Below are 26,914 nucleotides of genomic sequence, written 5' to 3'. Positions count from 1 at the left end.
CTACACTCAGGATTAGGGTTACACATGGCACAACAGAGGGTGCCAGAAGCTTGTTCCATTTCTACAACTTATGTCTTTAGTAATCCAGTTACTAGGTATTTTGCATATGATCCTTCTTGTATTAGCATTTAGTTACATATTAAATTTTTTTCCAAAAATTTTTTCAGCAAATTATGTTATTATGCTACTGCTGCCAAATCACTTCAGTCGTGTCCGACTCTGTGTGACCCCATAGATGGAAGCCCACCAGGCTCCCCCGTCCCTGGGATTCTCCAGGCAAGAACACTGGAGTGGGTTGCCATTTCCTTCTCCAATGTGTGAAAGTGAAAAGTGAAAGTGAAGTCGCTCAGTCGTGTCCGACCCTTAGCGACCCCACGGACTGCAGCCTACCAGGCTCCTCCATCCATGGGATTTTCTAGGCAAGAGTACTGGAGTGGCTTGCCATTGCCTTCTCCGTATGTTATTATAGTAGTGTCTTAAAGATCATTAAGTACAATGATATAAATAGACAGCAGTTTTGGTTGCAAAGATATACAAAATCAAAATAGGCAATGCTAGTCTATAATGTAATAAATACCACTATAGTTGAAACTGGTTTTTGCGAGTTCAAGTTTGCAAATTTTTTCTTATATTCAACACTGGGCTGTTTCCAGACTTTAATTATGATACAATTACATATAGGAAATAGGAATCTTCTATTTCCGAAAGAGAACTACAATAATTAATTTTTGTGTTATTTAACAGCTTTTTTTCCTTCTGTTTTCTTTTCTTACTTGTTAAAAAAATTGTTGATTTCTCTATTTGGTCACTGGTGACACAGATTAGAAATCAGAATTAATAATTTTACTATCCTATTATTTTTTCCCTCTTCTATGCTCTAGTGAAAAAAAATACATGTCATCCCTCTTTAGAATTCTCTCAGGTATACAGTCTATAGTACAATGAAGGATTTAATAAGGATACAAAGATGATCAGCAGGTACATAATAATGGGACTATATAAAAATAGTAGGAGCTACAATATAAATCATTTTGTATTTTTAAATATCATATTTATGAATGGGGTTATCACTGTAATTCTTAATTCATCCCTCACCTATTATACCTCTCTGTCACTGAGTATGTATTGTTATCTTAAGATATAAAATTAAAAAGGCTTTCATGAGCAAAACTCAATGCAATGCTAAGAGGCATAGAGGGATGAATGACTTAGCCCAATAATCATGTTGCCTAGCAACAGTTACAATAACATGGAGCATGTATACAGTTAGAAAGTTACTATGGAGATTCAAAACCAGAACACAGATAAACAGTGATAGAAACTAATATTGGCATGAGACAAGAGTAGCTCCTATTCCTCTAGAAGGATAGTCAAATGTGAATACGAATCTTTTGGAGTAATAGTATACTGAGATTCAAGCTGTAGTACCAGTTATGATTCTATTCTCATTTATAACATTCAGTGTCACAGTGAGCGAGTGTTTTAATACCACTTGAAACGTTGATTATTTTAGTTACTGAATAGTTTATTACACCCATATCTAAATTAGGTCCTTAACTATATAATACCATATTATATTCATATTTATGTACCATGTAAGGTATCAGAAAAAGCCACTATGAATAGTAAATACAATTTCAACATACCTTTGGAAGATAATCACAGCCAAGTAGTACTGCCAGCCCAACCAGAGCATCTCTATTCAAACCTAGTTTACTCTTGATGGATGACATTGTATAACAGTCAACATGTGGGTCCTAGAAGAAAGTACAGATTTAGTTTCACCTTCAGAAAACTAAACAAAATCAACACTGTAAAACATAATTTATCAAAGCTGCCTCTAAATATTTATTCCTAAAAGTTTAAAATTATCTTGATCACCAGAATCTTCATATAACCTAACATTTTAACATCTGGAAATAAAATCAAGTTTCAAAATAGTTTTAAAAAAATAACTATATAGTAGTCATTTTTTTTCTTCTTGTTTTTTGGTGTCTACAAAAGTAGATTTTCATCTTACATAATTAAACATAAAATATATATTATAGAAAGTAAACATTCCCTGTAAACGCATCATCTGAAGTAACTATTATTGACAGCCATGCATATTTCTCTAAAAAATTCTTTAACACATATAGACAAATGCTTATTTAAAGTAAAAATAGGATTATATAAAAATACTATTTTGCAATATTTCTTTCCCACTAATACATTTGGATATCTTAGTTGCTTCAGTCGTGTCTGACTCTTTGCAACCCTATGGACTGCAGCCCTCCAGGCTCCTCTCTCCATGGGATTCTCCAGACAAGAATACTGGAGTGGGCTGCCGTGCCTTCCTCCCTGGGTATCTTACTGACCGAGGGATTGAACCTGAATCTCTCATGTCTCCTGCACTGGCAGGTGAGTTATTTACTACTAGAGCCACCTAGGCCTTAATGACTGCTTACTATTATACTAGATGGACTCCAAGACAATTTGTCTCGATGGGGACACCGAGAGCATTTTCAGAAAGAGAACAGAATTCTCTGGCAAATGGCTTAGTTTTCCTGGCTTCAATCCATCAAATGTCCATAATCTCCCTTGCTCAACCTTGAACAGTTACAATGAATATGTCCCATGTATAGTACCTGCCTCCATGAGAACCGTGGCTGTATTTAGCCATTCCCTATCAATTGGCATTTGGGTTGTTTGCCAAGTTTTTGCAAGTATTGACAATGCTGCAACTACTAATAACATCCTTGTATATCTCTCTTTGCATACTTGGAGGTGTTTTGAGGCTTATTAACAGTGGAAATTCTGGTTCAAGGCAATACATATCATATGACATAGCATATTAAAAAGCAGAGGCATTACTTTGCCAACAAAGGTCTGTCTAGTCAAGGCTATGGTTTTTCCCATGGTCATTTATGGATGTGAGAGTTGGACTGTGAAGAAAGCTGATCGCCGAAGAATTGATGCTTCTGAACTATGGTGCTGGAGAAGACTCGAGAGTCCCTTGGACTGCAAGGAGATCCAACTAGTCCATTCTAAAGGAGATCAATCCTGGGTGTTCATTGGAAGGACTGATGCTAAAGCTGAAACTCCAATACTTTGGCCACCTCATGCGACGAGCTGACTCACTGGAAAAGACTCTGATGCTGGGAAGGATTGGGAGCGGGAGGAGATGGGGACGACAGAGAATGAGATGGCTGGATGGCATCACCGACTCGATGGACATGAGTTTGAGTGAACTCTGGGAGCTGGTGATGGACAGGGAGGCATGGCATGCTGTGATTCATGGGGTCGCAAAGAGTAGGACACGACTGAGCGACTGAACTGAACAGTGGAAATTCTGGTTCAAGGCAATACATATCATATGACATTTTATAATACCAAATTGAAACTGATTTAGAATTAAACCATGTGAAACAAACCAAGTTCTTAGAGAAATCCACATTTAAAAGAGAATGAACCAGGCAGTAGTGATATTTTTTTGTGTGTGATTTTTTTGTGTGATATTTTTAATATGAGTAAACATTTTATTTAGCAATTGCTGTGTACCAAGCATTATGGTAAAGAATCCCCCTGTAATGCAGGAGATGCCGATTCTATCCCTGGGTTGGGAAGGTCCCCTGGAGAAGAAAATGGCAATCCACTCCAGTGTTCTTGCAAGGAGAATCCCATGGACAGAGGAGCCTGGCGGGCTACAGTCCATAGGATTGTAAAGAGTCAGAAAAGACTTCGCAACCACGTGCACACACACAAAAAAACACAAGCATTACAGTAAGCATTTTACACGTTTTAGTTTATCTAATCTTCTAATAATCCCCCTTTAAACAAATTAGTTTTTAAAACAAATGCTGAAAAAGAGAAAAAAAAAACACCTTGGTGTTCATAGTGAAATTCCTATAAACAGTCTGGGCCCCATAAAGGAAAGTGTCTCCATCATTGGTGAGGCAGCCATCCACATAACCACTGGCGTTGAGGTAGGCACACATGGCTTCAGCTTCACCAGTAGCTTGGACCCAGGGAATTCCTAAGCATTCCAGCATATCAACACACTGAAAAGAAAAAGTAGGTGCAACAAATCTAAGAACATTCGCATTGCTGCTTTTTATGGTGTTTAACTTACTGTTATATTACAAATACTAATAGTAGCTTTTAAGGTGTGTTTTAAATTATATTTAAGAAATAATCGGAAATTTGAACACTGAATACTTTAGAGCATTAAGGAATGATTGCTGAACTTTTATGTACATTAATAAATACTGTATTGAGTCATGTTTTTATTTTTTAAGACCCGTATCTTTTAGAGAAAGGTACTGACCCATTAAGAGAAACAATACTATGTCTGGGATTTGCTTCAAAATAATGTGGAAATAGGGAAGCGGGTGGGAGTATACATGAAACAAAATTGCTCGAGCTGATAATTTTCAAAGATTGGTGATGGGTTACTTTTGTATTTATTTAAAATTTTCTGTAATGAAAAGCTAAAAATTTTTATGTCAATTAAAAAGTAATCTATATCCAATTAAATATTAATTTTAAAATTATTTTTTAAAAGTAATGAATATTCAATTTTCACTGTTCAGGGTTATCTCAAGAGTTTGGAAATATCTTTAAATTATAACAATGTATCACATTAACATTTGCATCTGTAAAACTATAGCAATCCTTTTCACATGATGACCATCCCAATATGAGCTCTTTCAAAGAAGTTGCAAGTACACAATTTTGGCTTGAGAACTTAAAGTTCACTTTTTATCACCTCCCCTGTGCAATGAAACTCTCTTATTGTGGGAAACCACACAGGGGCTGGTTGTTGAGTGCTCCCAGGGAAGTCACAAGTCTGTGCAGGATGTTTATTATCAATTTGCTGATGGATAAATAATCTGCTATAGCTTTCTTTGGGTTATGAATTTTATTCTGTTGGGTAGCTTACAGTTCAGCTTTACAGCTTAGTGCATTCTTTTTTGTTATATGTCACACTCTCATTCTATCATTGGGGAATACCGGGTATGGTGAGGAAAATTTACTTGTCGTTTCTAGAGGGACAGAATAAATATCTCTTCTGTTTTAACTGTTTGTTTACATGTTATATTATGTAATAAAAAACCTCTGCCAGATGGTGCCCAAGGTGGACAAGGTTCAGAAAGACAAAGTACCATGTCAAAAAAAAAGTACTTCTCAGGACTCCAGCTGGGGGACCTTAGGGAGACAGACTCCTTACAGGTGCTGCTCAGCTGAAGCATAGTTGTCTCCTCTTACCCCTAGATAAGAAGTAACCTTTTATACAAAACAACAAGAGTTTAAGTTATTCCAGATTCTTGTGCATGTCCTCCTAACTCTTCAAAAGCTAGCACAGAATTTGTGATGAGGTTGACTGGAATTTTCCCTTCCCTAAGTCTCTATGATGTGGGGCAGAGGTTGTTTTGGAGGACACATTTGTGCTTTTCATGATGCTTGCAACTAAAAATGGCAGTAGATTAGGAGAAGGTAAGGCCTAATAAGGGGCTTCCTTTGTAGCTCAGTCGGTAAAGAATCTGCCTGCAGTGCAGAAGACCCGAGTTCGATCCCTGGGTTGGGAAGATCCCCTGGAGAAGGAAATGGCAACCCACTCCAGTATCCTTGACTGGAAAATCTCATGGACAGAGGAGCCTGGTGGGCTGCAGTCCATGGGGTCGCAAAGAGTCGGGCATGACTGAGCGACTAACACTAACACCAAGGCCTAGTAACAGACTGTACAGAAATATGATAATGATTAATGGGCAGGCAACACTGAACCAACATAAAATGTCTAAGAACATCACAATTGGTGAAATAAAGAAATTAGAAGCATTTTCTCAAAAAGACAAACACCTTTTTGCTTTATACTAGGTGTTTAATGCCTTCAGTATGTGAACCACAGATATTTCTAGTAAATGATTATATAATAATTAGAATCCAGTACAGATATTTTCTTCAATTATTGATAGTGGTGTTCATTGGAAGGACTGATACTAAGCTGAAACTCCAATACTTTGGCCACCTCATGTGACAAGTTGACTCACTGGAAAAGACTCTGATGCTGGGAAGGATTGGGGGCAGGAGGAGAAGGGGACGACAGAGAATGAGATGGCTGGATGGCATCACCGACTCGATGGACATGAGTTTGAGTGAACTCCGGGAGTTGGTGATGGACAGGGAGGCCTGGCTTGCTGTGATTCATGGGGTTGCAGAGAGTTGGTCACGCTGAGCGACTGAACTGACTGACTGAAGATGGAATAGTCACTAACTGAAAATTACTTTAATTACATGAAAATAAAAAATAGAAAAAAAATTAGACAAAACTTCTGGAGAAAAAAAGCTTATTAATTTGTACAATGTCTTTTAAAAGAAATTAAAATTTTAACCAACATTTAAGAAGAAAATTTGTACTCAAAACAAATATCATAAAAAGTTTTATATTGTTAGCCTATAAAGAAATTGAACAAAATAAAAAGTAAAACCTCAAAAAGGTTAAGTGGGAAAAGGATATGATGGTCATTACTTATAGAAGGACTAAAACTAACTTAATGTTTAACCTCACCATTAAAAGAATACAACATATAACTATGTGTAATACATAGTTATATGTACTATATAAACCAAAAAATATCTTTGACTTTGCATACTAAATAGTACAAAGATAAAACTCCTAATATCCAAAGATCTTGTGGATGCACTGAAATTACTTATCTCCTATCTGTTTTGGTAGGAAGTAGTTGGCAAGTTATAAAATCCTTCCTAAACTTAGGTCTATCAAGCCCACTTTGGGTAATTTTATTTTCAAATCACAAGAAAAAGCTGTGTTCACAAAAAAATGTTTCCCATGATTTCATGTATAATAGAGAAGAATTGAAAAGCAAACAATATACAATATACAATCATGGGGAATGATGTCAAGTACAACCATTACAAGTAATAATTCTGAATAGAATATTGTAACAGGGAAATATGGGTATGCTACGTTAAGTGAAAAGTCCAAGATAAAAATTACTTGCACATGAATATGGCAACTTTAAAAATTAAACACATTTAAAAAGATACAAAATAGTTATAGCTTTCTATTGTTTTACTTACATAATCTCATTACAGATTTATCTTTCTTTAAGATATATAATATTGTGTAACAGATAAATCCCTGGAGAAGGAAACGGTAACCCACTCCAGTATTCTTGGCTGGAGAATCCCATGGACGGAGAAGCCTGGTAGGCTACAGTCCACGGGGTCGCAAAGAGTCGGACACGACTGAGTGACGGAACGAACGGAACAGATAAATACATTAAAATAATAACTTTTATAATTACAAAGCCCTGAGGAAAGCCAAATCAAATTCTATCTATCAACTATCACTAATCCTGAATGAGTAAAGTGTGAATTAATGAGACTGCTATTCTGGGAATTTGTTAAGTGCTGAAGGTTTCATAAAACTTAACATATTAAGTCCCAATTACGTACCTACCGGTTGCTTTAGATATATTTTCTCTAATTTTCACTATATCCCTGTAAAGTATTACTACCCTCATTTTACAAAGTACGAAATGAGGCAAAGATAGGTTAAAAATCTTGCCCCTAGAGTTTCTAGATGCCAGAATTAGAACTTGAACACAGATGAGTTTCACTCCAAAGTATAAACTCTCTTCTCTATTAACATTGGCCTTTTAGTGAAGATAGTAAGTATTAAAGATATTGACCAACAAAGTTTATTACAGTAAAATACACTCTTTAATTCAAATCAGAATTATTGAATCAGGCCCGAATGCTTACCTCCTTTAAGACTGACTTAAAATGTGATCTCCCTGTTTTCTGAGACCATGTTTTTCCAGAAGGTCCATACCGGACCTGATTCCTCTTACTGATGACATCAGCTTTCAGGTGTGGGGGTTCCCCTTCCATAACGAACACCAGCTTTACATCTATTAGCGTTAAATATGAGATACGAAAAAATAGGTTTCTGAAATGGAAAAAGTTAATGATACTTTAATTATCATATATGAATAGCAGAAGGCAACATTGCAGAATGACATAATGGCAAAGACACTAGTATCAAAAATGTTACATGCAATAATCTTATTTATTATGATTTTAAGTGGTTCCAAATAGGAAAAGGAGTGCGTCAAGGCTGTATATTGTCACCTTGCTTATTTAACTTATAAGCAGAGTACATCATGAGGAACGCCGGGCTGGAAGAAGCACAGGCTGGAATCAAGATTGCTGGGAGAAATATCAATAATCTCAGGTATGCAGATGATACTACCGTTATGGCAGAAAGTGAAGAGGAACTCAAAAGCCTCTTGATGAAAGTAAAAGAGGAGAGTGAAAAGGTTGGCTTGAAGCTCAACATTCAGAAAACAAAGATCATGGCATCTGGTCCCATCACTTCATGGGAAATAGATGGAAGAACAGTGGAAACAGTGTCAGACTTTGTTTTTCTGGGCTCCAAAATCACTGCAGATGCTGATTGCAGCCATGAAATTAAAAGACGCTTACTCCTTGGAAGGAAAGTTATGACCAACCTTGATAATATACTAAAAAGCAGAGACATTACTTTGCCAACAAAGGTCCGTCTAGTCAAGGCTATGGTTTTTCCCGTGGTCATGTATGGATGTGAGAGCTGGACTGTGAAGAAAGCTGATCTCCGAAGAATTGATGCTTTTGAACTGTGGTGTTGGAGAAGACTCTTGAGAGTCCCTTGTACCGCAAGGAGATCCAACCAGTCCATTCTAAGGAAGCTCGATCCTGGGTGTTCATTGGAAGGACTGATGCTAAAGCTGAAACTGCAATACTTTGGCCACCTCATGCGACGAGTTGACTCACTGGAAAGGACTCTGATGCTGGGAAGGGTTGGGGGCGGGAGGAGAAGGGGACGGCGGAGAATGAGATGACTGGATGGCATCACCGACTCTGTGGACATGAGTTTGAGTGAACTCCGGGAGTTGGTGATGGACAGGGAGGCGTGGCGTGCTGTGATTCATGGGGTCGCGGAGTCGGACATGACTGAGCGACTGAACTGAACTGAACTGACTGAAGTGGACTGAACTGAGAAATCACTGCTTGTTTTTTAGCAAAGGAGATTTATGATTATTCTAATTGCTATGCGGGAAATGGTTTGGAGGAGGAGGAGGCCAAGAGAAGAAGGAGGGAAGCTACTGAAAACTTCATCTCAAAAGGGCAGATAAGAGACGTTGCCATACAGTGAGGTAGTACTTCTGGAGAGAAGTTTGTGAATGCGACATATATTCTGGAAGGGGAACTGGCAAGACTTCAGATGGATTGGATATGGGGAGAGGTAAAGCAGGGGGGAGAATGGCTCCCAAATTCCTGCCTTTTAGTCACTGAAACATCCTAGGGGATATGTTAAATAGGCAGGCAAGTATATGAGTCTGAAGCGTCAAGGGTATGACGTACAAATTTGTGAGTCACCAGTATGAGGTGGCTCAGTGGTAAAGAATCTGCCTGTCAATGCAGGAGACATGTATTCAATCCCTGGGTCAAGAAGATCTCCTGAAGGAGGAAATGGCAATCTACTGCAGTATTCTTGCCAGGAAAATCCCATGGACAGAGGAGCTTGATGGGCTATGGTCCACAGGGTTGTACAGAGTTGGACACAACTGACTGACTGAGCATGCACACACTCAATATGCTGAAGGCAGATGTGGGCATGTTAATACATTTTAAAATCTCACAATGCAAAATGGCAACAACAAAACAAATGAAGTGGAACAAAACCAAGACGTCCACTGCTTATGCAATCACCCATCTATATTCTGAGAACGTTTACTCTACCTGAGGTGGGGCTTCATGACTGTCCCAATCATTTTTTTGACTGTCTGTGCTTCACACACCCAGAGACTCAGATCAACCGCAATGGTTTTCCCACTGAGACTGTGCAGGTGGACGTGTTGTTTAACAGGCTCCAAAATTTGCCACAAGTCATTTACTCCCATCCTGGTGGTTATCTGCTGTTATTTGAAACAAACTTTTCAAAAGATTGTTAAGAGACACAGAGGTTCAGAACAAAAATTTAGACAGTGTATTTTGAGCTAGTTGGGGGTGATTCATAAATAGTATTCTCATTTCTTTTACTCGTCAGCTCTTCAGGATGAATCAAGAATACCTGAAACATTAAAAATGGTGGTAATACACTTAGTGGCTACAAAAATACTGATGGAGCAACTGAAAAGCTATTAGCAGAATGTAGCATGCTGAATTTGTCCTTAAAACCCACTCATGTCACCCAACGTTTCTCTGTATTACTGAAAACTAAAGTTACTTTAAAATTTAAAGTCACCAAATGTCAATGGTTATCCCTCTTCATTCTTTCTTCTTTTCCATGCTGCCTGTAGCAGTGGCTGACAATAAAATTTTTCACATGGTCACATTAATATTGCATGAAACCTAGAAAATTAAAAAAGGAAAAATTACCCTCATCCAAAAGGGTAGTGATTGGCTTTGCTCCAGTGAATAATAAGAGCTAACAAATGCAGAGAAAATCGAAGGATCTGATAATGTGTATTTGTCTTGTTGAGAAGTCACCCCTCGATTTACGTACCTAAAGAGAGAATATGACTAGTCCTCTATCATAATCAGGAAAAAACAAAAAGATAAAAACAAGGAAGAATGCAAACACACAAACAAAAGACAAAAACACAGGATTAATGAAGGAAAACTCTGACGGAAAAGAGAATGGGAGATAGAAAATGAAGAATTGAAGGAATATGTAATTATTTTAAAAAAGAGCATTGACTTTTTAAATGACAACGTCACATATGTTCATTGTGGGAAAATAAAACATCTTTTTAAAGAAAAATATTTTTAATATCCCATTTGGGCTTTCCTGGTGCCTTAGCAGTAAAGAATCTGTCTGCAATGCAAGAGATGCAGGTTTGATTCCTGGGTCAGGACAATCCCCTGGAGGAGGGCATACCAACCACTCCAGTATTTTGCCTGGGAAATCCCATGGACAGAGGAGCCTGTAGGGCGGGCTGCAGTCCACAGGGTTGCAAAGAGTTGGACATAACTAAAGCGACTGAGTACAGCAGCACAGTTTCACTATTCAAAAAATACTAATGTTAAACTGTTTTCTATGTACATATTTTAAAAACAAAATTGGCTTAAGTTCTGCTATCGTAACCTGCTTTGGTATTTTCTATATGCGAGTTTTCCTTTATTAAACATCTATAGCTGTTTTTCTTTTCCTTTGTTATTATTTGATAAAAACTATTATGTAGCATTTAAAGATTCAGTCTGACTTTATAACAGATCAGTTCAGTTCAGTCCCTCAGTCGTGTCCAGCTCTTTGCGACCCCATGGACTACAGCACACCCAGCTTCCCTGTCTATCACCAACTCTCAGAGCTCACTCAAACTCATGCCCATTGAGTTGGTGATGCCACCCAACCATCTCATCCTCTGTCATCCCCTTCTCCTCCTGCCGTCAATCTTTCCCAGGATTATCAGGGTCTTTTCCAATGAGTCAGTTCTTTGCATCAGGTGGCCAAAGTATGGATCTCTTTGTAATCCAAGGGACTCTCAGGAGTCTTCTCCAACACCACAGTTCAAAAGCATCAATTCTTCGGCAATTAGTTTTCTTTATGGTTCAACTCTCACACCCATACATGACTACTGGAAAAACCGTAGCTTGGACTAGACAGATAAATAACAGATATCCTCTGAGTAATGACCTTAATTTATTCTAAAAACACAAGAAAATGACACAAAAACATATTAAGACAAAAAACTATCATCATAATGTAAAATCACTCTAAATAAAATGTAACCGTATTGTCTGCTCTTTTAACAGAGTCCATAGTAAAAGTAAATGCTCTCAAGTTGTACATGACTGCAAAGAAAATAAATGCTGGAAGCATGGCTGTTCTTCTCTGAGCTTTTCTGAACCCTAAATTTAAATGTGGCCAGTGTTACCACAAGTAGTATTTTGTGCACTCATTTTTATAAAGAGCTGCATAAACATTTGCTCATATGTCACTTTAGAAGGAGTATTATAGATTTAAATAGAGATGAAAGCATTAGCTAATGGTGGTTCCAGTGCTTGTACTGACTGTTTCACAAGAAGGCCCACAGATTGAAAGTGGGTGACATTGCGGCAGATGCAGAATCAAGGTTGTCTTGCCTAAATTATTAAGTAGCGAAATATGGATGTAGTCATATTTCAGTTAAATATGTGGTCAATAAAAAGCAATGTTCTAAACTTTACGAGTGCATGAGTATCAAACATGACTTCAGAATGGCTTTTTTAGGGATGAGAGTCACACCTTCTTGTTTCTTGCAGAAAACCTAAGAACGAATCACATGGTCTCAGGCATGGTGCATCTTTTCCCCAGCCCTTCCTGATCCAAAGCTCACTCCTTCCAACCACAGCTCTAACGTTTCACTACATAGGTTGACTGCACATATATAAATGGATAGTAATGAATGAAGGGTGTTAGGTGTCACAGAGTGCAGTGTTGTTTGTCACAGCACACACAAACACACATTTATGTATAGGACTGAAATATAAACGGTACTCCTTCTTTGGTTAGGCTGCATAGGGATCTTAGTTTCCCAACACAAGCCCCTTGCAATGGAAGCCCACAGTCCTAACCGCTGGACTGTCAGGGAATTCCCTTCTCCAAGTTATTGATAAAGAAAATCTAACCTCCTACTTTATCTTTACATGGATGCACAATATGGGCATGAGTTTGAGCAGGCTCCGGGAGTTGGTGACGGACAGGGAAGCCTAGCGTGCTGTAGTCCATGGGGTCACAAAGAGTTGGACACGACTGAGCGACTGAACTGAACTGACAATAGGCATCTAATTCTTGATTCCACCATCTGTCCTGAAAACTGTCTACCCTTAGTCATTCCCAAATACTCAGTTGCTTAGGCCTAAAACCTAGCAGTCATTCTTGATTGTTCTCTTTACTAACAGCAACTTGATCAGCAAGTTCTTTGTCTCCAAAACACACCCTAAATCCCCATTTCTAAAGAAAACTCCCTTAGTTCTTTCTGCAGTCTCCTATCTGGTCTCCCTGCTTACAATTTTTATTACCTCAAATAGGAAAAGGAGTACGTCAAGGCTATATATTGTCACCCTGATTATTTAACTTATATGCAGAATACATCATGAGGAATGCTGGGCTGGAAGAAGCACAAGCTGGAATCAAGATTGCTGGGAGAAATATCAATAACCTCAGATATGCAGATGACACCACCCTTATGGCAGAAAGTGAAGAGGAACTCAAAGGCCTCTTGATGAAAGTGAAAGAGGAGAGTGAAAAGGTTGGCTTGAAGCTCAACATTCAGAAAACAAAGATCATGGCATCTGGTCCCATCGCCTCATGGGAAATAGATGGAAAAACAGTGGAAACAGTGTCAGACTTTATTTTTTGGGCTCCAAAATCACTGCAGATGCTGATTGCAGCCATGAAATTAAAAGACGCTTACTCCTTGGAAGGAAAGTTATGACCAACCTAGATAGTATATTAAAAAGCAGAGACATTACTTTGCCAACCAAGGTCCGTCTAGTCAAGGCTATGGTTTTTCCCGTGGTCATGTATGGATGTGAAAGTTGGACTGTGAAGAAAGCTGATCTCCGAAGAATTGATGCTTTTGAACTGTGGTGTTGGAGAAGACTCTTGAGAGTCCCTTGTACTGCAAGGAGATCCAACCAGTCCATTCTAAAGGAGATCAATCCTGGGTGTTCATTGGAAGGACTAATGCTAAAGCTGAAACTGCAATACTTTGGCCACCTCATGCGACGAGTTGACTCACTGGAAAAGAGTCTGATGCTAGGAAAGGTTGGGGGCAGGAGGAGACGGGGACAACAGAGAATGAGATGACTGGATGGCATCACAGACTCTATGGACATGAGTTTGAGTGAACTCCGGGAGTTGGTGATGGACAGGGAGGCCTGGCGTGCTGTGATTCATGTGGTCGCGCAGAGTTGGACACGACTGAGCAACTGAACTGAACTGAACTCCTATACAATCATTAGAAGCTACACACAGAAGCCATTTCATTCTTTGTCCCTTTCTTGGCACCAGCTCTGCCTCTGAAGTGATATTAAGTAGCAATGGTAAGACTGTAAAGCATTTAAAGTTCCAAAAAGGGACAGAATGTAACAATTTTTAAGATATCCAAGTACAACCACATTTAAAGATAGAACTGATGATTCTTGCATGAGGTCATGATCAACCTGAAAAGGTTACTTGAAAATAGCTCAGCATTAAGTAAAATTTAAAAACACTACACATAGCATACTCACCCTAAACTGTGTATAACTTTATGTTCCATTTTTATTTAAACAGGGTGAAATTTGAAATTTTTTGTGGTGTAGGATTTGATGAGTCTCTACTCATATTTTATAACATAATGACTTCACTGACATCAATCTGCTCATGCAATCAATGTATATTACCTATATAAAGCGTCTCCTCAAATACTCTTAAATTCTTAAGAATTAACATGATGCAAGAACACTTACGTGAATCAGAAAGTCAGAGAAACCCATATCAAATAATTTTATAGCCTTACTAGTAGCTTCAATTTATTTGCTTTAGTGAAAGAGCATTGGACTTGGGATAGAAAACCTAGAATTTTGATCTTGGATATACATTAACTATATGTGTAACCTCGGGAAGACATTTAACTCATCTACAAAATGAGAGGGGTTAAAACAGATGAATTACAAGATTCTGACATTCTTTGAATCTCATCATCAATTTTGATAGCCTGGTATTTAAACTCTATTTCAGATTATTATCACTTGGTAGAAAGAACATGGATTTCTAGTTTAAAGAAAGAGCTTAAGAATCCCCTTCAGATTAAAACAAAACCAAATCCTTTGATGTAACCATATGGTGCCCATAAACCAGTTTATGCTCCTAAAACTTCCTTAAAAGCTAATAAGCTTTTATTGGTTAATTATAAAACTGAATGAGGTGAGAAAAGCACAGAACCTTGCTAATTCCACTAATGAATCAATTTAAAGAACACAAAAAGAGGTCAATGGTTTTATTTATGCAAAAATATACATTTTATTAAACTAACAGTTTTCCAGTTTTAGTTCAGGCATAAACATTGGAAATCTCTTTTAACGATAAAGCAGGAAATACTTTTAATTTCCCAATTCTCACATAGATAATTGTATTTTCATATAAAGTTTGGTAAACTGTATAAAATTTATTTCAGCACAGGATTATACTGTATAGGATACACCACATAATTTCACTAATTAATGCTATGGTTATTATTTCTTGTTTTATTATCATCTGAATTTAGCCTAAATTTTGAAGCATAGCATAACCCAGGCTTAACTTGCTAATAGTAAACACTTATTAAATGCTTATAATTTACCAGAACTCTTCTTGGTGCTGGAGATACAACAGTGAAAGATCAAGCTCTGCATTTAAGGACTGTGGTTAGGTTAGCTTAGAGATAAAAAGGGAATTTCAACAATGAGACAAGTACAGGCATAGAAGTAAGGCTAGACAGAGGAAGAGCAGTATATAGATCTGAAGAAGGCAGCTTACCTAGTGCAGGGCAGCAGGAAGGCTTCCTAAAGGAACTGACAGCTAAGCGGAGAGCTCCCAACCGTGTTTCCCATCTCACACCAACAAGGACCACTTCGGCCAGAGGCTACAGAGTTTTCATCTATTTTGACTATGTCATATGTGTGTCATGGCAAGGGCTAGGATAGGAGCATATATTTGATTATCTTTAGAAGTTAAAGGGGTAGGAAATTTTTTTTATTGGAGACCTGAAGTTTGACATTCGTTTCTTTGGGGGTGTTCTGGATTCGCGGTAAATATCTTTTTTCCATCTAGAAAGGAAGTGTTGGAGTACCGAAAATGGATTATATACCTAGATTAGCATGTCACGAGAAGAGTTGTGTAAAGACAGAAATGGGAAGTAAAGCACTGAAAGCTAAGCCAAGGAATTTACACTTTCTTTAGTTCCGAGGTTTACTGAGAGGGTTTACAATGTAAACCAGGCACGAGCTGGTGGGGGTGGAGGCGGGAAAGAAAGATTGTATATATAAACCATAAAGTCTTAAGGTAGGGATAGGTAACAAGGGAAGTTATTTTCAAACAGAGTTAGCACCGAAAATGAGGAACACCCAAGTATGTCCACAGGGTGACCGAGAAAGGCACGCCCAGCACGGCCTCTGCACCAGGCGTGGGACTTGCCCCACGGGGCCCGGGCGAGACCATTCGGGACCCAGGGACTCGGCTGTGCGCTTAGCGGCGGCGGACACCTCCCCCGCGGGTACGAACCGCGGAGCCGGAGACCCCGGGCTCGGAGAGCCGGGGCCCGGCCGGGAGTCCCGGGCCGCGGTCCTCCTGGACCCAGAGAGAACCGCGGGCGGTGTCCTGGGGGGAGGGGCGGGCGAGACAGGGACGCGAACATAGAGCTCGCCCCCAACCAGCTTGCAACAGCCCCCAGATTGCAAAGGAGCCGGTAGAGGGGCCTGGGGGGGGGCCGTCTCTCCACAGATCCGCGCGGGACTTACCCGGACAACCCTGCTTCTTTGGTATTTGAAAGACGCCCTTCTGTCATTTACCAGTTTGGTCTGAATTCTAACTACTGCTGCCTCCAAGTTTCTAAATGTTCCTCCACTCAAAAAAAACAGAAAACGAAAACTTCCTTTTTCCCTCCCCAAGCAAAGCCTAGACTTCGAAGGCTTAGAACTCACGACCGGAAGGCTCCCCGGAAACCACTTGAATCCGGCGCCTCAGTCACCCGGCTCCGCCTCTTCCGGGAAGTGATTTCCGCCTTTCCGCGACCGCGGCCACACACTCCGCGGCGGCGCCCAGCCAGTCGCTGTACGCATGCGCGGAACTGTAGTCGCCGTGGGGGTTCCAGGGTGGTTTTTTTTTTTTTTCTGCCCTCTTTCCGTTAGGCAACTCACCCGCCCTGACCTCTCCGCGCGTCCCACAGTCGCACAGCCCCGGCGCTCTTCCCAGCATCCCCACTGTCCGCCCGGGGGTACTTCCGGCCCCGCCTCCTAGACTCCAGTGGCGCGAAAACTGCGCAGCGCGCACGCGCGGGCGGAGTCCCGGCGGGCGGAGGGGGGGCGGGGCGCAGGCGCGGAGCGTCCCGGGGTGGGCGCCGGGGGCGGCGGGCTCCTACCTTCTCCCGCCGTGGGCGCGCGGTGTCTCGCCGACCAACGACTGCTGGGCCGACTGCGAGAGCCCACTAACGTGGATTTAGCGTCCTGTGCTGCGTCGGCAGCACCGCCGATCGGGGGTTCCCTGGGGGAGACTTCGACTTGTTCGAGGTAGGCTGAGGGCGCGCTCCGTCGCTCTCTCTTGCTTCGGATCCTCCCGTGGCCCGCGCCCTCCCTCAGCCCACCCGCTGGCGGCCGGGTCAGGGGAGCCGCGGCGGTGCCCAGGGCGCGCGGGTCAACGGCCGGCGGTGGTCTCCGCGCCCTCTCCGCCGGCGGCGCGGGTCCCTTCAGCCGCAGGAAACTTGCCGGTGTTGGTCGGGCCCCTCCCTCGGACGGCTCTGGCGGCGGTGCTTGAAAAATCCCGTCTCCGGCTAGCCTGAGGGAACCCGGCGCCCGGCCCCGAAGGGCCCCCGTTAGGCTTTGATGAGTGGTTTGAGGGGGAGAAGGGTCAGGGGCTCGGGAATTGGGTTCTTATCACCCCCTCTGATGACCCCTTACAAGTAACAGCTTAACTGCATTTAAGAGATATGTGTAAATATCCCTGAAGATGGCTTTGTTGCTAAATGCCAGTTTCAGGAGAACGCAAAACTGTTGACCAGAAAAATTTAAATTGTGACGTTTGGAGGCTTTATGATAGCATGTCTTTTCCCCTTATTTTCTTGTGGAGATGAATTGGAGAAGAATCAGTACTGGGAATTCCAGAACACAGAGCTCGAGGGTGGAGGAAGGGCTTCAGGACACTTTGGGGCATGAGAGGGTGCTGTGCTAATTCCTAGAGGAGCAACTATTTGGTGTTTAAACCGTGAACACGGAACTTATGTGAGTGCTTGGTACTCTGTATATGTCGTGAGATTGAACGGGAGTGTTCTAAATACAAGCTATTCTGGAATATATTCAAAAGAAGAAAAAGTCCAAATTTCCGGACTTTTAGATGACTGCTGTGTAGTTTTTTAAAATACTAGCTTATGCACTGGCTTGTAGATAGTTCCATGGGTGTATATGGGTGATAAGGGAGCATGTTAGAAATACTTAGATTCACTTTATCTCCTTTTACTGTGAGAAATAGTAATTATTTCCTGTAGGAATGTGTGTTTACAGTTTTCTGCTTTTTTCCCCCTTGAATGCCAGTAAGTACAAAGAAGTTTGGAGGTTACCAGAATATTGCTTTTTACATGTTTTTGTATAAGAACCAGTGTTGTGTGACCCTGAACAGGTTGGAACCACCTCTGTAAATTTCATTTTCTATTCTGTAATTGGGCTTCCCCAGTGTGTCAGATGGTAAAGAATCTGCTTGCAATGCAGGCAACTTGGGTTCGGTTCCCCTGGGTTGGAAAGATCCCCTAGAGAAGGAAATGGCAACCCACTCCAGTATTCTTGGCCTGAAGAATCCTATGGACAGGGGAGCCTGGTTTTTTATTTTACTGAGTGTCTGGATGTAGAATTTTGTATAAAGCCTGCCTAAATCTTGATCATTTTTAGATCTAAGTTAGGAAAATTAGTCAAAGCCGTACTTGGTTTACTTTCAGGAATTGGTGGCTCAGCTGGTAAAGAACCCACCTGCCAATGCAGGAGACTTGAGACTTGGGTTCATTTCCTGGGTCCTGAAGATCCCCTGGAGAAGGAAGTGGCAACCCACTCCAGTATTGCCTGAAAAATTCCATGGACAAAGGAGCCTGGCAGGCCACAGTCCATGGGGTCACAAAGAGTCACACAACTGAGTGCTCACACGTGCAGGTGTTATGTTTAAGGCATAATTAAACATCACAGTTATATATGTATATATACATACGTAAGTCCAGATGACTGAGGGTCAAGTGTAGACACTTAATGTGAGTATTTTTTATTCACTAGTTAATGAGATACATCTTACTCACTAGTTTCCCTGGTGAACAAATTCAAAATAGTTTCTGTGACTTTCTTAGTGCCACTGCCAAATCTACGACTTTGTTATTGTCTTGATGCTGAGTCTTGTCCTACTCTTTCATGACTTCATGGACTAGCCTGCCAGGCATCTCTGTCCATGGGATTTTCCAGGCAAGAATACTGGAGTGGGTTGCCACTTCTTTCTCCAGGGGATCTTCCCAACCCAGGGATCAAACCTGAGTCGACTGCATTGGCAGGCGGGTTCTTTACCACTGAGCCACCTAGGAAGTCTCTACTAGAATCTACCTCTATTATTTTGCTGCATACTGGCCTATCCATCTCAATTTCCTGGAAGCACTTCAAACTTAATGTTTTCAAGAAAAATGAATGAATCATGTATATTCCCTCCTTTACAAACCTCAGTCTACTGATGATAGCATTTACTATTAAAGAGTAAAGATTGTTTCTGAAAATTAAACACAAGATAAAATTTTATACAGCAAGCCCAACATTAGAGGGACATAGCACATTAGAATCCTTTTTGTAGTTTTATACATTACCAAAGGATGAATAAGATGAACAGACAATTTCACTTCATATAAATAGTCAAACTTGGTTAAACTTAGTTCATGCCAGGAGGAACCTGGACATTAAAGAAGTTTGATTTTGGGTTTTGACAACCTGGGTTTGAATCTAGGCTCTGCTAAGATATAGCTACATAAGTTTGGGTATATTTTAAATGAGCCTCAGTATCCCCTTATGTAAAGTAAGGGATCACTTATAAGGATGTTGAGAATTAAAAGGTTTGTACATCTTAATCCCCTTCACTTATTTCACTCCCCTGCTTCTCCCCTCCCCCTTTCTGGCAATTATCCATTTGTTCTCTGTATTGTAATCTGTTTTCATTTTGTTTGTTTCTTTTGATTTTTAGATTTAACATATAAGTGAGGTCATATGAGTATTTGTCTTCCTCTGTCTGAGTTATTTCATATAGCATAATACCCTTTGGGGCTTCCCAGGTAGCTCACTGATAAATAATCCACCTGCCAATGCAGGAGATTGGGGAGATCCCTGGTGTGGGGAGATCCCGTGAAGATGGAAATGGCTACCCACTCCGGTATTCTTGACTGGGAAATCCTGTGATCAGAGGAGCCTGGTGGACTACAGTCCATGGGGTCAAAAAAGATTCAAACATGACTTAGTGACTAAACAAACAACAACAATACCTATGTTGTTGCAAATGGCAGGATTTCTTTTTAACAGTTGTATAGTCTTCCATTTTGTGTATCTGTTTTGTTGTTGTTCAGTCACTAAGTCCTGTCTGACTTTTTGCAGTCCTATGGTCTGCAGCACTCCAGGGGTGCAGTCTTCCCTGTCCATCATCTCCTGGAGTTTGCTCAAACTCGTCTGTTGAGTCAGTGATGCCATCCAACCATTTCATCCTCTGTTGTCCCCTTCTTCTGCTGCCCTCAATCTTTCCCAGCATCAGGATCTTTTCCAGTGAGTCAGCTCTTCGTATCAGGTGGCCAAAATATTGGAACTTCAGCTTTAGCATCAGACCTTCCAGTGAATATTTAGGAATGATTTCCTTTAGGATTGACTGACTTGATCTCCTTGCAGTCCAAGGGACTCTCAAGAGTCTTCCCTAGCACCACAGTTCAAAAGCATCAATTCTTCAGTGCTCAGCCTTCTTTACAGTACAGCTCTCATATCTGTACATGAGTACTGGAAAAACCATAGCTTTGACTATACGGATCTTTGTTAGCAAAGTGATGTCTCTGTTTAACACACTGTCTAGGTTTGTCATAGCTTTCCTTCCAACTAGCAAGCGTCTTTTAATTTCATGGCTGCAATCACTATCGGCAGTGATTTTGTAGCCCAGGATAATAAAATCTGCCACTGTTCCGCTTTTTCCCCATGTATTTGCCAGGAAGTGGTGGGAGCAGATGCCATTTTTGAACCTTGAGTTTTAAGCCACCTTTTTCACTCTCCTCTTTCTTCCTCATTGAGAGGCTGTTTAGTTCCTCTTTGCTTTCTGCCGTTATAGTGGTATTATTTGCATATCTGAGGTTGTTGATATTTCTCCCAGCAGTCTTGATTCCAGCTTGTAATTCATCCAGTCTGGCATTTCATGTGGTGTACTTTGCATAGTTAAATAGGAAGGGTGACAACATACAGCCTTGATATTCCTGTCCATTGTTCCATGTCTGTTTTTAACTGTTGCTTCTTGACCTGCATACAGGTTTCTTAGGAGCCGGGTAAGGCAGTCCGGTATTCCATCTCTTTTAAGAATTTTCCAGTTTGTTGTGATCCACACAGTCAAAGGCTTTAGCATAGTCATTGAAGCAAAAGTGGATGTTCTTCTGGAATTCTTCTGCTTTTTCTATGATCCATGGATGTTGGATGTATATGTGTATCGTGTCTTTATCCATTTATCTGTTGATGGACATTTAGATTGCTTCCATATGTTGGCTATTGTAATAATGCTGTGATGCACTTGGTGTGCATGCCACTGCTTCTGTTCAGCACTGCTTGTCCTTTAGAGACTGGTCTGTTTTGCCTTTATTCTCACTCTGCTTCATTTGTACTCTATTGAGGCCACAGGGGTTTTTTAAAAACACAAATCTGAGTGTTCATATTTTATTACCTGAGTATTGCTCACCTATAATTGTTTGATGGGTGGACTAATTAATTTTTTCACTTATTTATTATCTGTTGCATCTCATATTTTTTCATGATATATTCCAAGCAGTGTGCTTATATTTCAGGACATTAAAAATGAGTTGGTTTAATGCAGAATGAATTTGTCTGTGGTGTGGTAGGAGCGGAATTGGGAATGAGGTAAATAGTCCATGGCAGATTCAGAAGCAGTAGTAATTTACCTTTTTTTAAAACCTCTGTTTTCTATTGATATTTCCAATCCTGTTATGACTGTTCTCACTGCTGTTAGCCCCTACTTTGATATTAATGGAAAGTATGAATTACTAGTTACATTAAAATTGAAAATTTAGAAATTTATAATCCTGTGTGAAAATGCTTTTGGCTTTTCAGATTTCCTGTGTATATGCTTGCTATAATTAACCCTTGGTGATTAATTTTTTTTTTCTCTTGTACTTATTTTTTCTTGATGATCGTATTTGTTACTATTCCTGCTCTGATGGAGCTTGCTTTCTGCAAGGGAGAAGAGATATGTTCCTTAATTTTGAATTTTTTTATTGTAAATAAATATTAAATAGCATGAAGAACTTTATGAATGTATTGAAAATCCCAGAGGAGCTTTATTTTCACCCTATTGTTATGTTTTAAAGGATATTAAAAGTATTTTTCTTTACATCTGTTTATATTATCTTTTTAGCATATTAGAAACAGTTCTACTGTTGTAACCTGTATTTAAGTCTCAGGACAGTCATGTGTGTTTTTAAAAGTCCATTATCATTAAATTATAGAATGATTCCTGTTTTTAAAGGTTGGATTCTTCAGTGTCTGTTAGATGCATGTTGCCATGGCAACCTAAAAGCAAACTGCAAATCCCAGGCTAAATACAGCAAATAAAAAAACATTGTCGTCATGTAGTGCACTGTATTCTGTTTTGTATAGGATCTCACATTGATTATGAGAACCTAATCACACGTACCTTCATTCCCCTTCCTCCCCCTGATTTTACTTGAAAAATGACCGTTTTCTAGAGGTAAACTACTAAGATCAATCACTTGATGTCTGAGTGTCAGCTAACTGCAAGATCATGTATTAAGCATTAATAAAAACTGTCTGAAAGGACATTTAATATTGGGAAAATGAAGAAGTAATGCTTCTTCTTTGCTCTTCTGTTATAAATAAATGACTGTAATTGAGTAAGGTACAGGTATGGGTGGGAGGAAAGGCCGTGTTGGGAAAATAATAGCCTGGTAGTGCTCTAGGGCAGAGAAGGCAATGGCAAGCCACTCCAGTACTATTGCCTAGAAAATCCCATGGATGGAGGAGCCTGGTAGGCTGCAGTCCGTGGGGTCGCTAAGGGTCAGACACGACTGAGCGACTTCACTTTCACTTTTCACTTTCACACATTGGAGAAGGAAATGGCAACCCACTCCAGTGTTCTTGCCTGGAGAATCCCAGGGACGGGGGAGCCTGGTGGGCTTCCGTCATGGGGTCACACAGAGTCGGACACGACTGAAGTGACTTAGCAGCAGCAGCAGCAGTGCTCTAGGCAATTTAAGTTAGCTGAAATTAATGTATATAATTCTTGCTGCTATCAAATAATTTGAAAGTTATGTTTGATTTTCAAGTTCTGACTTGAATAAGAGATTCAAAATAAACACTAAGTTACTTGTCAGAAAGATGGTGAATATTATGTAATTGTGACTATAATGCTAGTACTCTCTCAAAAGGCATTTGTTTAGGTTAAATGTCCTTTGGATGTTAACTGATATTCCCTTTAAATGGTATTTGATTTATCATGATATATTAGGCTCCTTGTTGCCTTCAGGACGGGATAAAGTCCTAAATTTTTAATGTTGTTTACAACAGTTCTTCTTAGACTTAATGTGCTTGTGAGTCACCCGAGACCTTGTTAAAATGAAGATTCAGATTCACTTGTTTTAAATTGAAGTCTGAGATTCTGGATATCTAGTGTGTTCCTAGGAGATGTAGACGCTGCTTGCTGGTCCTTGGACCACATTTTGAATATCAAGTCTACCAGTCATTCTATGGCTGGCTTCTCTGCTGCCCTAACTTTATTACTGGTAGCTGTGCCTTGTCATTTATGGCACTGTGTCGTGGGCATCCTTATAAGTATTCCTAGCAGTAGCAGTTTGACGAATGTAGTCCAGGGATCCATGAGACTGTTTCAGAGGGGCTACAAGATCAAAATTGTTCTCATAATAATCATAAGATGTTATTTCCCTTTATTACTTTCATTCACTTGTGACTACACGGTGGAGTTTTCTAGAGAGTATAGACATGTAATGATGTCACTGCTCTGATGGCTGATACAATGTGTACTTGTGGGTTGTTTTAAATTTCTTTTCAGTTTTAATTTATAATGTGGTAAATATTGGTAGAAACAAAAGCCCTTTGAGGTCCTTGGTACTTTTTAAGACACTGCAACCTTTGAGAACTGCTGCCCTCTGGTTTTCTTAGGCCATGGACACAAGAGACTCACATCTGGAACTTGACCAGAGCTCTTTCCATGGCTTGAGGTGCTGTTGGGCTGGGGTGGGCTCCTTGCTTCTCTAGACAGTGGTAAAAGGCCTTCTCTGATCCAATGGGGAGTGGGAGTAAGTATTATAGCATCCTGTTACACCCTCTTAGGGGTAGACCTCTAGGTTCTTCATCAGATGCCCCTATCATGCCTCCCTACTTGGCCTGCACAGCCTTGTCTGACACTGGCCCAGATGGGATGTTGAGATGCCTCCTTTTAGCATCACCAGAAGGAGGTCCACACTACCCACTTGACCTTTGCTGATGCAGCGGGCGGTGAGGAAGGGACAACAGTTTTTTTAATGGTATTTGCCTAGAGTGATTATTGTCTGGAAGTCGTCTTGTTAGATTCCCTTTTCCTGGCCTTTTGTCTGGAGAGAACAGGCTTTCATTAAGCCTTTTGTTTCCCCCTGCACCTCTTGGTGTTTCCCCTGTTGCTGGCTTCTCCAAGTCTGCAGTAGTTGAGGGAAAACGAAAACTCAGTGAACCACTGTGACGTCTTTCCTTGGGTTGTGAGGTTCCCACCAATCTACCTCCTTTTTCAGAGCTGTGTTATGCTTGTTTTATAGTATATAATTTTCAAGGATGTTTTACTAAGCTAGAGGAATAGGGAAAATACATCTATCTGTTCCACCTTCCTAGAAGTGGAAGTCTCTGATTGCTTTTTTCAACTTGCACTTCGGGTTAAAGAATTCTGAACTCCAGCCCCACTGCATCTCTGTTATATTTGGTTGTCTAAAAATATATGAGTAAGTATTAAAATATTTTTGTTAAAGAAAAACTAGATTTGGTAAATGTAAATAGCTACTTTGGGGAGAAAAAAGATTAATTAAATAGAATTGACATGAAAGGAATCACGACCACAGTTGAGGATTGTACAAAACAAGGTTCAGTTCAGTTCAGTTCAGTTCAGTCGCTCAGTCGTGTTCGACTCTCCGCGACCCCATGAATCACAGCACGCCAGGCCAAAACAAGGTACTTTCGTGTAATAAATTTGAAGCTTTGAATTATCAGTGTTCTGGGAAATAGAATTACAGCAGACTTGTTCGAGAAATCTGTAGTCAACCTGTAATAACCAGTATACAAAAAAAAAATTGAAATGATTTTATAAAATTAAAATAGTCTCCACTATCTAATAACTTTAAGGTTAGTTCTTTTTCACTTTCAAAAAACCTTTCAGTGTCATGCCATAGTGGTGATTGCAGAGCACTAAAAGATAGAGAAACTACCCAGTTCACTTAATGAAGCATACATTGTCATAATAAAACTTGTCAAAGATAGTTCCCCAAAACAGTTCCAACAAGGTATGTATAGCTATTTGATATTTCTGCAAAATTGCTTCTGTCAGTATAAGTTTGGAGGGCAGTGGATACAAATTAAGCACCGTCTGTATCTCTCCCCTGCCCTCCTCCTCTCTCTCATTTGTGCTTTAGAGTCCTTATTCTCCCATTTTCATCTATTTCATGCTGTGTTTGTAACATACTCCCCTGGCCCCCCAGCCTCCCAGCACACACCCACATGTCTGACTGGCTTTCTTGCCATCCGTATGTCATCAAGGTGAACTATCCTTTCTTCTACTGAGGACTGAGTTGAATCTTTCAGTCCGAATTCATGAGAGAGAAAATCTCATTTAATCCCCTGCTGCCCAGATACCTGGTACAAACCTGCTGTGATATAGTTCTGGGGGCACCTAAACAGATTGAAAGTAGAGCTGTTTTTCATATTCTTGTATCTTAGAAATTTTTTGTTAACCTGTGCTGTGATGTTTCTCGTTACTCAGCAAACAGTTATTAGGTACCTCTCATTTTAGGGCTCTAAGAGAATTTTTAAGAGAAAGATGAAAGCAACAGTTCAAGTAATCATACCATTTCATTTCAATGAACGACCATCAACTTGGACTTAAGGTGCGGCATTTATGTTTAGAAAAGCTTGATGATGTTAATTTTCTAGGGACAAATTTTAAGGAATATTGGTAAAAACAAAAAACTAGACAATTAGCCTGGGTTATTTCTTAGAGAACAGTGAAGTGACACTACTCAATTCAGTTGCTCAGTTGTGTCCGACTCTTTGTGACCCCATGGACAGCAGCACGCCAGGCCTCCCTGTTCATCACCAACTCCTAGAGTTTACTCAGACTCGTGTCCATTGAGCCAGTGATGCCATCCAACCATCTCATCCTCTGTCGTCCCCTTCCCCTCCCGCCTTCAGTCTTTCCCAGTGTCAGGGTCTTTTCCAATGAATCAATTCTTTGCATCAGGCACCCAAAGTATTGGAGTTTCAGCTTCAGCATCAGTTCTTTCAATGAATATTCAGGACTGATTTCTTTTAGGATGGACTGTATCTTCTTGCAGTCCATGGGACTCTCAAGAGTCTTCTCCAACACCACAGTTCAAAAACATCAATTCTTTGGTGCTCAGCTTTCTTTATAGTCCAACTCTCACATCCATACATGACTACTAGAAAAACCAGAGCCTTGACTAGACTAACCTTTGTTGGCAAAGTAATATCTCTGCTTTTTAATATGCTGTCTAGGTTGTTCATAACTTTCCTTACAAGGAGTAAGTGTCTTTTAATTTCATGGCTGTAGTCAGCATCTGCAGTGATTTTGGGGGCCCCCAAAATAAAGTCTATCACTGTTTCCATTGCTTCCCCATCTATTTCCCATGAAGTGATGGGACCAGATGCC

The 26,914-nt window shown here is 40.2% G+C and overlaps 2 protein-coding genes across 5 annotated transcripts in view; one reads left to right on the top strand and one right to left on the bottom strand.

Annotated features, from left to right (window-relative positions):
* The window catches only part of GEN1 (GEN1 structure-specific endonuclease), a 36,294-nt gene extending 19,308 nt beyond the window's left edge, over positions 1-16,986 (bottom strand). The window contains exons 1-5 of one of the 3 annotated variants that reach the window (XM_088841202.1): positions 16,513-16,986; positions 9,787-9,962; positions 7,768-7,954; positions 3,864-4,040; positions 1,647-1,757 (exon numbers count right to left, since the gene is read on the bottom strand). In XM_088841202.1, coding sequence (XP_088697328.1) covers positions 1,647-1,757; positions 3,864-4,040; positions 7,768-7,954; positions 9,787-9,947 — 636 coding nt within the window. In that variant the 5' untranslated portion in view covers positions 9,948-9,962; positions 16,513-16,986. The remainder of the gene's footprint in view (positions 1-1,646; positions 1,758-3,863; positions 4,041-7,767; positions 7,955-9,786; positions 9,963-16,512) is intronic. The other 2 variants (XM_055399310.2, XM_055399311.2) reach the window with 2 other exon arrangements.
* An 89-nt stretch (positions 16,987-17,075) lies between these two features.
* SMC6 (structural maintenance of chromosomes 6) overlaps positions 17,076-26,914 on the top strand; it is a 70,457-nt gene continuing 60,618 nt past the window's right edge. The window contains exon 1 of one of the 2 annotated variants that reach the window (XM_055399304.2): positions 17,076-17,280. The gene's annotated coding sequence lies outside the window, so the exon portion shown is untranslated. The remainder of the gene's footprint in view (positions 17,281-26,914) is intronic. The other variant, XM_055399305.2, reaches the window with a different exon arrangement.

This window comes from Moschus berezovskii, chromosome 11, assembly GCF_049115385.1.
Source record: "Moschus berezovskii isolate FMDL1 chromosome 11, NW_MosBer_1.0, whole genome shotgun sequence".
NCBI lineage: Eukaryota > Metazoa > Chordata > Mammalia > Artiodactyla > Moschidae > Moschus > Moschus berezovskii.
This window is presented reverse-complemented; position numbering and strand designations above follow the sequence as displayed.